Genomic DNA, 10,763 nt, shown 5'->3' with positions numbered 1-10,763 from the left:
ACAAGGGGAGAGGGACAGACAGGGACAGGGACTTGAACATATACACGGACAAGAACACATGGAAAGGAACAAGGGAGAAGGGCATGCATGGAGAGGGACACAAGGGAGAAGGACAGGTGTGGAGAGGGACAGAGACCCACAGGGACACGTGGAGAAGGACAGGAGTGGAGAGAGACACGTGTGGACTGGGACACATGGAGAAGGACATGCATGGAATGGGACATGCATGGAGAGGGACACACATGGAGAGGGACACGCACAGACAGCAAACACTTCCAGGGATCCAGGGGCAGCTCCAGCTGTTCTGGGCACCCTGTGCCAGGCCCTGCCCACCCTCCCAGGCAGGAATTCCTTCCCCCTGTCCCCCAGGGCCAAGGAATCCCCCCTGGCACCCCAGAGGCGGCGCTTGCACAGCTCCCGTGGCCCCAAAGAGCCCCGTGTTTGGCTGGACACCGATGTTTGGGTGGAAGCTGCAGCTGGTAAATATCCCTGTAATTTGGGAATAAAAACCTCCCAGCCGAGAGAAAGTCACTCCAGCAGGGAGGAAAAAAGGATACTGATGTTTATAGACACATCACTGACACTTTATTCTTATTTTTCATCATTAAAACCAGTCTCCAGCCTTTAAAGCACCATTGCTGCTTTAAAATTTAACAGGGTAATCATCACAAGCCATAATTCATCAGGGACAAAGGCAAGACATTTACAGACATTGTCTTTAAAGTGTAAAAATCTGATTTGTTTTCTGGGCTTTAAAACATGCAGCTTCTCACTACTCCTCATGAGTCACACCTTATGAAAATTTTAAGCTTTTTCCTTTTTAATGATTTACTTCTCAATATTTATCAGTGAGATACAGTTGAAATTAATGGCATTTTTTACCTTTCTCAGGTTTTCCCCCCTCTCTTTTTAAGGTGTCTGGTCTTACCAAGTTTTTGAGAGTGCAAAAGTGCACAATTTCTGTGAATTCTTCAGCACTACTTTGTTTGAAATAATTATTATTATTTTACAGTGGTCAGGTAACCAATCCCTGCCTTTGCATGCCCTAAACAGTGAGAGGTGCTACAGTCACATGGATCTCACTCAACAGCAAATTCAAAATAAACTCTGGTGTTTGCAACCGTTTAACTTTCCATATTCAACTTCTATCCATTGCCAATTAAGAGTTTGTCTGGAATAATAATCCCTGAGGTATTCCGTCTCCTTTCCGTGCACATCAAGATGTCAAATACCCCAAAAATAAATTATTTCCAATGTCAGGCTCATTTAATTTGGAGTTAAGACTGTTAGGACCAAACCATTTCAGCCCCCAAGGATGGCAAAGTGCAAGGTCGGAGGAGGATTTGTTTTCCAAGGATGAGAGCAGAAAAGGAAGAACATTCCTCCTTGGAAAATTACTCTCTCCAAGCCCTCCCAGCCCCAGCCTGGGATCACCAGATCCCTCAGGGCTGTTCAGCAGCACTGTTACAAAACCAAGTACAGCATCAGCTCAATCCTTGGCTGAAATAGTTTAAAATAACCAAAATCATGAACAAAAGTTAGGAAAATTTAATTTCAGAAGCAAATGTTAAAATCAAACAGTAAAGCAGGTACGAACAGGTAAAGGCAGCAAATGCCAGGGCATTTCTTAAGTGCAATTTCTTGGGTTTGCAGCCCCCATTTTCTATTTTAATTCTATCACTGATTTGATAAGGTGGCTTTTATGAAATTACAGGGTGCTTTCAGGTGTTTGGGTTCTGGTGGCACTCAGCAACCTCAGCAGGACTGGAGTTGTGTCAGAGCCACCTTCTGAAACTCTGGCATTTAAAGCAGGACTGGGAGGAGGCTTGGATTGGGATTAAATATGGCTTTTGTATCCAGAATGTAAGAAATAATCCACTCATCCCACCCTGGAGTATCTTAAAATCTGCAAGGTATAAAACAAGCAAAGTTGCAGAAAATGTGAGCTGTTTCAGGGGCTGCTGAAGGCTTGGCCTGTGCCTTTCATCTGTAACACAGGCAGGGGGTTTTGCTGACTCCCTGTGCAAAGCCAGTGCCATGAGACAAAGCAGAAGACAGGGATTCCTTTGCTACAGTATCAATTTCAGAGCATTAAAGCACAATGTCTACAGAAATCCCTGAGGAACAAAACCTCAGAACTTCATGAGTCCCCTGTGGTTTCCGAGCTGGCATTCTCAGTATCCTCCTCAAAGCAAACATAGGCTGCTCCTCTGGAGATGTATTTGATTTTCTCTATCTCCCCTCCACCATTGCTGGGCTTTTGGAAGTGAATTTCAATCATGTCCTGCACACTTTCTTCATCCTCTTCCACCTCTGGGACTCCTTTCAGCAGAATGGTTTTCTTGGAAACCTTGCAGTGTGCCTGGGGAGGAAAAACAAACCTGGATTATAGAGCAGCTGTGCACTCAAAGGAACTGGGAGAGATGGGAATGAAATTCCTTGCTCAGGTGTGGCTGGGATCTCTGATGAGGTGAAAACTTTAGATAGTGGAAATTTCTCAAAGAGCAGAACTCTGGATTCACACCAGCATGAAGGGTCTGGAAGTCTGGATTCACACTGCCATGAAGGTTCTGGAACCCTGGATTCACACTGCCATGAAGGGTTCTGGAATTCTGGATTCACACTGCCATGAAGGGTTCTGGAACCCTGGATTCACACTGCCATGAAGGGTTCTGGAATTCTGGATTCACACTGCCATGAAGGGTTCTGGAACCCTGGATTCACACTGCCAAGACGGGCTCTGGAATTCTGGATTGACACTGCCATGAAGGGTTCTGGAACCCTGGATTCACACTGCCATGAAGGGTCTTGGAGGAGCAGCTGAGGGCACTTTGTTTGTTGGAGGAGAGTGAGGGGAAACTCATCCCAGTCTGGAGCTTCCTCCTGAGGGGCAGCTCCCATCTCTGTCCTCTGGGAACAGAGGAACAAGAGCTGGGGCTGTGCCAGGGCAGATTTAGGATGGATTTTAGGGCAAGGCTCTTCCCCCAGAGGGTGCTGGCACTGCTCAGGCTCCCCGGGGAATTCTCAAGAGCTCCAGGAGGGTTTGAACAGCACTGCCAGGGGTACCCAGGGTGGGATTTTGGGGTGTCTGTGCAGGACCAGGAGCTGGATCCATGATCCTGTGGGTCCCTTCCAGCTCAGGAGATTCTGTTGTTCCATGATTCTGAGCCCACACCTTAACTGGTGTGTCCTGCACTCCTTAATGCAGCCACACTCTGGATTTGGGGAGCTCTGATGGCTCCTGCCAGCACCACCCCATAAAATCCCTGCCAGCACATGCCCCATACCAGCTGTGTGTCCTCCAGCCCATGCCTTAATTACAAAGGCCTAATTATAGACACAATTCTGACCTGACCTACTCCTAAGGCAGCAGACAGCTGGAGGGAGAGTGTGATGAGGCAGCTCTCACAGTTTGGGCTGAATGGAGGAGTAAAACCAAGGAATGGATGAGCAAATGTTGCATTTGCTGGGACTCTGGGATCCTGGCAGAGCTCTGTGCTTTACCTCCTTCCCAAACAGCCCAGCACAGCCGTGTGGGGAGTGCTGAGATAATTCCATCAAGGAAAGACAAGCACATCCTTTAAAAATAAATTGCAGCTTCACATGAACTCAACAGCCTATTTCACACCCACACTGGCTGTGAAGTTCACACAAAAGGAGTGAAAATTCTGCCCATCCTCCTATTTCCCACTTATCTGTTCTATCAGCCTGGAGTAGATTCTTTTACCTGAAACTTCCTCAAGTGGAAATCAAAGTGTGGTGAGACAGAAATGATGAACCAGCTTTCCTCTGCACAGAAAGGGTATTTAGTACATCGCACAAAGTTGTAGCTTGCTGTAAGAGAATAAGAAAAAAAAAACCCAGTTAATTATTTAATATAATTTAACCAGTATTTTATAAACATTTCAATGACCAGGCTCATCCAACTAATGCAGGCTGGCACACCTGTAGATTCTTTATGTACATTCTGCAAAAAGTTTATTTGGCATTTCCAAAACAAAAAGCAAAATCATGAAATGCCCACAAAGCTCTGAAGTAAATCTAAAGCAGCTGCTCCAAGTGGATGTGGAATTGATCGTGGAATTCCATCCAGCTGGGCAATAGGAATGCCTGTCCAACTGTTCTGCAGCAGGAGCTAAAATCAAACACATCTTCCTGATTTGCTGTTTGCAGTATGAGTGTCTGGCAACACAGAGGGGAAAAATCAGGGTTTTTCTGGAAAAGTTCTGAAAGAAAAGCTCACAAACTGTTTGCTCCAAAAGATGTGATGAAAAACTGCTTTATTTCCCCACATCCCTGGGGGATCCATCAGCTCCCTGTGGGAAGAGTTTGCATAACTCAGTGGTGACCCCAGAATGGAACCCAGGATGGACAACTGGGCCTGAATTTGGACAAGAAAATATTCCAGACTCTACCTCCAGGTTTGAGGAATGTGATGACACCTGTCCCAGACCCCTTGTTGTAGGTCACTTTCTCTATTTCTCCTCCTCCTCCTGCCTGCTCAGTTTTGTAGAAATGCAGCTCAAGTTTGTCTCTCATCCAATCTTCAGGAATAGGAAGCTCAGGTATGTCTGAAACGTTGATCTTCTTTCCAGAGACAGTGACGTGGAGCTAAAAATATCAAATTTTTGTGCACTTTGTGACTGAAAACACTGAAAAAAAAAGAACCTAAAGCTTTTAAAGAGCTCAGATTTTGAGAATTGCATATTTCAGCTGTTTACCTCAAACTGGAATCCCATGTCGAGTTCAAAAGGCTTCACTGTCACATTTGCTGTTCTGCTGTCCAGGTTCACACAGTGCTTGCTCATCTTTGTCAGCCTCTGGGCAACTGAGGGAAATCAGATAAGAAAAGCTTTGTTCAATCCTTATAAACCCCAAATTATTCCCCAGTCTCTTAAAAAAAATTTCCCTTTGCATCAACAAAAGAGAAATTAATAATAATGAGGTAACAGATCCCAAGCATCCATGTCTACTTCCATAAAATCTCTGTGGTTTTACTCAGGCCAAATAATAGAATAACAAAATATTATATCATCTTTAATAACAATGAACAACAAACAATGTTATTAGAATAATATACAATAAATATAGCAAATATATTATTACTTATACATATAAAAATAGATTTTGAATGGGACTAGTAGAACTTTTAAGCTGATGAAAGATGCTCTTATTGTATAAAATATTAACACAAGATTTTTTCCTGTTCCATTCAAAACACCCTTGGGGGGAAAACAACACCACTACCAGGTGAAATACATGAGACATTAATTTTATAATTGAAATACACATCCTACCTTCCTCATCTTCAAAAGTCAGCAGTGCCTGGTTTTGGTTGAGTCTGAAGGGGGTTTTTGTGGCCACCCCAAAAACACAGTGGGTGTCCATATCCACATTTGCCCCATGATCCTTCATCTCTTCCAGGTGAGTGAACTTCAACTTCATTTCTGCCACCTTCTTTGTAATCTCCAACTTTAGAATTGACACAAGAAAAAGAAAACTTGAATATTACCAATGCTATGAATATCTTTGATTCCACTGCCTTCCATTTAATCAATGTTTGCTTGCTTTCATTCCTCTCACACTTCCAGTACCTCTTGGATTTATTTCCATATCCTCTCCCTGCTTCAAACTGGCTTGCCAGGAAAAATAAGAAACTTCCAGGTTTATTTCATATTGGAATTTGTAGAGGTTCAAATGCTGAACAAGTGGCCCCAGCAGCCTTTAAGAGGGACAGATTCAGTGGGGAGGCTCAGGTTTCCCAGAGCAGCTGCCCCTGGATCCCTGGAAGTGTCCAAGGCCAGCTGGGACAGGGCTTGGGGATAGGGGAAGGTGTCCCTGGGGTTGGAACGAGGTGGGATTTAAAGTCCCTTCCAACCCAAACCATTCTCTGAAAATAAAAATCTGCTCTCCTAAAAGACCAATATCCAAATACTCCACCTCCTTTACCGGATTATCCTGGGAACGGTGTTCTTCCAGGTCTTCTTTGAGCTTTTCAATCTCCTTTTTCAGCTCAGTGTTTTCTTGCTTTAGCAGCAAGAGTTCCTGCTACAGGCCAAAAAGACGAAAGGCAAAATCAAACAAATAAAGACAGAAATAGATTTCAGCAACATTTGGGCAGTTTCTGCCATGCTGCTGCTCTTCCCTCATCATATCCTTCTCCTTCCTCCTGTCTGCTCCATAATTCCTCCAGAACAAGGAATCCTGCTTGGACACAAAGCTCTGTGAGCAAATCCAGGATTTCCTGGACAGGGAATGTGAGAGGATGAGAAGGAAACAGAGCAGATGCTGTCAGCTCCAGCCAGCCACCATCACAAGGTGGCTCCTGGGAAGTCAGCAACCGCTGCAGACACTTGCAGCACTTCCCATCAGCTGAAGTCCAAAGCCATCATGACCTTTCCTAGGTACAAATCCAAACTTTTGTGATTAAAGAACCAAAATCAGCTTTCAGAAAATCTCCCCACAACCTGAGTGTGTTTAAGCTACTAATTACATTGTAATGGCTTGAAGCTATAATTTCTCACCAGTGATCCACCAAAGCTCACTGGAAGCACCTCCCTGGCAGCCTGTGAACCTTCTGCTGCTCCTGCACGTGGAATATTGAGGGAATGAACCAAGGGGTTCTGGAACCCAGCAGTTCAGAAGGAAAATCCCTCTTCAGTCAGGCCCTGGCTCTTGGCCAGCTCACTGGCACTTAAGAAATGCTGATCCTTTGGGAGCTGTGACCTCTCACAGAGCAGGCAGTTGGCAAAGCAGTGGAATCACCCCATGGGTTTCATCCCCTTCACCCAGACCTGAAACTCATCCGTAGGGGAGAACCTTGGAAGAGGAAGGTTGGTTTTGTCAGGTTATTTTTTGTCATCCCAAAACAGATTCAGTTTCTTGCACTGTCTCTTTGCCTGCCACTGAAACTGGGAATGTTCCTCCCATTTTCCCACCCCACAGCTCCCTCCCAAGCCTGCAAACAGCAGCAGCCCCCTCCACACCTCACAGCTGGTGATTCTGTCCTTACGCTGCTTCTCCTGCTCCTTCAGCTCCGTCAGCTTCTTCTCTGCTCTGTCACACTCTGCGTCTGCTCTTACCTTGGCGCAAATAAAGTCATCTTTTACCTTTTCAACATCTTCAACTCTTATCTGCAGAGCAAAAAGAAGAAGATTTTCAATGTTTTAAAGGTTTATTTCTAGAGGAACAAACAAAACATTGAGTAAGCCCTTTGTACTCATTAATTTTTAACACTTTGGGTAAATATTCAACTTACAAGAGTGCCACCAACACAAGCACAAAGCTTGGAAGAACAGAACAAATTAAAGATGTTATAAATCTGGGGGATTTGATCTGATTTTAGAAGGATGCACCAATCTTTGTATTTCAGCAAATTTCCATGATTCCATGTGCTCTACACAACTTGCCTTCCATATCCTCAGCTCTTTCTTGAGTTTTTCCATCTCTTCCAGGGATGTCCCAAGTGGATCAGTGGGTACCATACTCTGCAGACAGAAGAGGAACACATTGGTTTTCTCCTCTGTTGGCCAACAACTGAGACACCCCAAACAATTCTGAAACAATCTTTAAAAAATTAAAAACTTTAACCAAAAAAATTTAAAACATCATTCACTTAGGTCAAATTGTTGAATTATTTTAATGGCTGGACAGGACAAAAATCGATGAAATTGTGAATTACTGGCCAGTCATTATTATTTACTAATTATCTAACTGCTAAAATGCACAGGTTAATATTTAGCTAAATAATAAATCAAGTTGTCTCCATGTTCTTCCACACAGAACAAAGCCCCTCAAACCCACAAATGTTTAGCTCTGTGCTTTCTCAGCAGTTCCTCCAGGAGGAGGTGTCCATAAAAAAAAATAAAAGTGAAAATGGGATTTTGATCTTCCAAGCTCAGGGAGATTGGACAATAAAAGGTAATATCAAGGAAGGTGATAAAAGAACCATTTCATAATTGAAATTCAGGGCACAAGTTCACAAGGGCAGGGAAACTACAAAGCCCAAAGAGAGAGAAAATCTGTGCTCTGATTTGTTTCTATGGCTGCAATATTCTGCAGGAAAAAAAATCCAAAAGGATCTGCTGAAATATTGTCTCCCTTTTTACTGAAGATTACATAAAGCTTGAATGGGAACCATGAAATTTAGGAATAGCAAAAGGCCTAAATTAGATAATCCATGGAAAAAATCTGAATTAGATGATCTTGTCAGTTCTCTTGGTAATGCTGGGTATTCCCTAAAAATAATAAAACAGAAAGTATTTCTTGTAGTTTCAAATTAAGCAATTAAGCATCTGTGTCTTAGTTACAATGGGAAAAAATATTCATTCACTCCAGGGACTGAGTGCAGGGAACGAAAAGGATGCACGTGCCAACAGCTGGAAGATAATAAGAAAAAGGATGTTTTACTAAAAAGATGGTTTCACACATCCTGAAAGAAGGAAAAAAAATAACCAAGAAAACACAAGAAAGGCCAGGGAAAGTCTCATCCAAACCACTTGTGCACTGCTGGAGCTGAATCTCAGGAAAAGGGAAATTCCCCTAAAATCCTCCACAAAGACAGATGAGCAAGAGAGGCAGGACAGAAAGTTCTGGGAAAATCTGTGCTGCAGAATCTTGGGAATGGGATTCTCCCAATGGAAACAGGAGGTGGAAATGGGGAATGTCCCAAGTATTAAAGGGTGGAAGAAGGTGAGACAAGCAGAATTCAGTCAGAGATACAAAAGTCAAATACAGATTTCACTCCCAGGCAGCACATCAGGAAATACTCACAAAACCATTGTCTTGGAGAGATAATGGGGGGCTGGTAAAATCCATGGAAACCTGAGGGACCAGGAAAAAAATTACAACATTGTGTGTATTGTTTGGGGATTTTTTTAATGCAACAGAATATCAGGAATACCAGAAGCTGTGCTGAGCTGAGTTTTTAAACACAAATGTGTAATTCCATAAGCAAAAGTGACAGATATTGGATATCTGAAGCCTCCTTCCTTACAAGGAAATAAAAGCCAGAGACAGATGTGAGGAATTCTGCGGTGCACAACTCAATTTTGCTGCTCTGGTAGTTCTGTATTTCCCTTTATGCTGCATCTGTGCTGTCACACACCTGGGAACAGCCTGTGTGTTCTGTGCTTGAGAGCCTGGAGAAAAGGGGACCTCAGAGAGGGCCTGAAGGGCTCCAGGAGAGCTGGAGAGGGACTGGGGACAAGGGATGGAGGGACAGGAGCCAGGGAATGGCTCCCACTGGGAAGGAGGAGATTTGGGTGCGATATTGGGAAGGAATTCCTTCTGGGAGGGTGGGGAGGAGCTGGAATGGATTTCCCAGATCAGCTGTGGCTGCCCCTGGATCCCTGGCAGTGCCCAAGGCCAGGTTGGAGCAGCCTGGGGCAGTGGAAGGAGTCCCTGCCCATGGCAGACTGGATGAGTTTAAATGTCCCTTCCACCCCACACCATTCTAGGATTCTACAAAACCTGCTTAACACAAATGGAAACACTTTCACACAACATGTAATTTAAAATTTGAAATCTCTTGCCATAGCATTTTGTGGACACAGATAAAAAGGAATTTGGGCAAGCTCCCAGGCTACTGATCAGGAGGAGATGCCAAGGTGCAGAGGCTCCCAAGACAATCTGTGGCTGCCGGGGCAAGGTTTGATCCTCTAAGGTTTAGGTTGTGCGAAAAATGTGTATTTTATGATTGGCTTTTCGCAAATATTGAAATGAATATTATATGTGTTGTGTTAGAAAGTAATGCTGTATTAATTCTCTTAAGTAGTGTGTTAAATATAGTTTTAGGTTATAAGAAAATGTTAAAATAGAAACTATGCTATGGAGGATACTTTTTTCCTAAAGAAAGGACTCGCACTGAGATAGCAGCCACGGGACACCTAAATCTTTCAGAGAAAGAGAATTTATTGCTCCATTATCAGGAGAAAGGAACTTCTTCCCGCCTCGCTTGGGCAGGATGATGCCTTTAGGATTATGAGGAAGAAGTTGAGGATGACCAGACAGAATCCTGTGTTTGAATGGAATTTATGCATCATGTATGAGATGTATGAATATGCAACAGGTTATTGCTTTTAAGGGTTAATCTTCTGTTAACGTGGGTCCTTTTTCGGACTTATTTTGCCCAGAAAAGGTACCCGGACGTCCGTAACTCTTTGTTTTTATTGTCTGATATTGTCCTAATTCAAATTGTCCAAATTATTATTACTCTAATTGTATTACTACTTTTACAACCATTTTATTACTATAAAACTTCTAAAATTTTAAAAACAAGTGACTGGCGTTTTTCACAGTTGGATACTCCACAGGTCTGACCTTGAAATCCCAGCAGGAGCAGCCCAAATTCCCGACCCATCCAGGCAGCTCTGACCCTCTCACCTGGGAATCCTCACCTTGATTCTGAGCCGACACCGCCGTGGCTTGAAACTGGGGTTTTGGATCCCGGAATCCCTTTCTGGTTTGGCTCGAACAACCAAAATTCAGAGACTTCTGTACAGTTTTCTGTGGGGGGGAAAAAAAGGAAAGTGAAAGCAGAAATGAACAATAGTTGTTTGGTTTATCCGCGACTCCTCCAAGGGACCTAAGGCCTCCCTCACCGCTCGGCTCCCGGCGGACGCGGCGGGGACCGGGACGGGCTGGGGGGCACGGCCGGGACGGGCTGGGGAACACGACCGGGACCGGGACGGGCTGGGGAACACGACCGGGACCGGGACGGGCTGGGGAACACGGCCGGGGCTGCCGCCGCCGCCGGCCGGCCG

The 10,763-nt window shown here is 44.2% G+C and overlaps 1 protein-coding gene across 4 annotated transcripts; it reads right to left on the bottom strand.

The window, feature by feature from the left end:
- Positions 1-817: 817 nt before the first annotated feature.
- NMI (N-myc and STAT interactor) lies at positions 818-10,660 on the bottom strand. Of its 4 annotated transcripts, none has more exons than XM_031056992.1 (11): positions 10,602-10,660; positions 10,398-10,506; positions 8,773-8,823; positions 7,410-7,487; positions 6,987-7,133; positions 5,941-6,048; positions 5,298-5,472; positions 4,722-4,828; positions 4,416-4,611; positions 3,728-3,834; positions 818-2,362 (listed from the first exon to the last, which is right to left on the bottom strand). In XM_031056992.1, the coding sequence occupies exons 3-11, from the start codon at positions 8,815-8,817 to the stop codon at positions 2,141-2,143; spliced, it is 1,185 nt and encodes a 394-aa protein (XP_030912852.1). In that variant the 5' UTR covers positions 8,818-8,823; positions 10,398-10,506; positions 10,602-10,660; the 3' UTR covers positions 818-2,140. The 4 variants fall into 4 exon arrangements, with proteins under 4 accessions (XP_030912852.1, XP_030912864.1, XP_030912862.1 ...); XM_031057004.1 differs by having other exon boundaries at positions 5,950-6,048; XM_031057002.1 differs by having other exon boundaries at positions 5,941-6,045.
- Positions 10,661-10,763: the final 103 nt, after the last annotated feature.

This window comes from Geospiza fortis, unplaced genomic scaffold (assembly GCF_000277835.1).
Source record: "Geospiza fortis unplaced genomic scaffold, GeoFor_1.0 scaffold112, whole genome shotgun sequence".
Classification (NCBI taxonomy): Eukaryota; Metazoa; Chordata; class Aves; order Passeriformes; family Thraupidae; genus Geospiza; species Geospiza fortis.
This window is presented reverse-complemented; position numbering and strand designations above follow the sequence as displayed.

Excerpts from the sequence above, each read along its gene's own strand:
- NMI (XM_031056992.1), bottom strand. The coding sequence starts at position 8,817 with ATGGATTTTACCAGCCCCCCATTATCTCTCCAAGACAATGGTTTT. Across the intron at positions 7,488-8,772 it reads CTCTCCAAGACAATGGTTTT|AGTATGGTACCCACTGATCC; the intron begins GTGAGTATTTCC and ends TTCTGTCTGCAG. Across the intron at positions 5,473-5,940 it reads AGGATAATCCGGTAAAGGAG|TTGGAGATTACAAAGAAGGT; the intron begins GTGGAGTATTTG and ends TCAATTCTAAAG.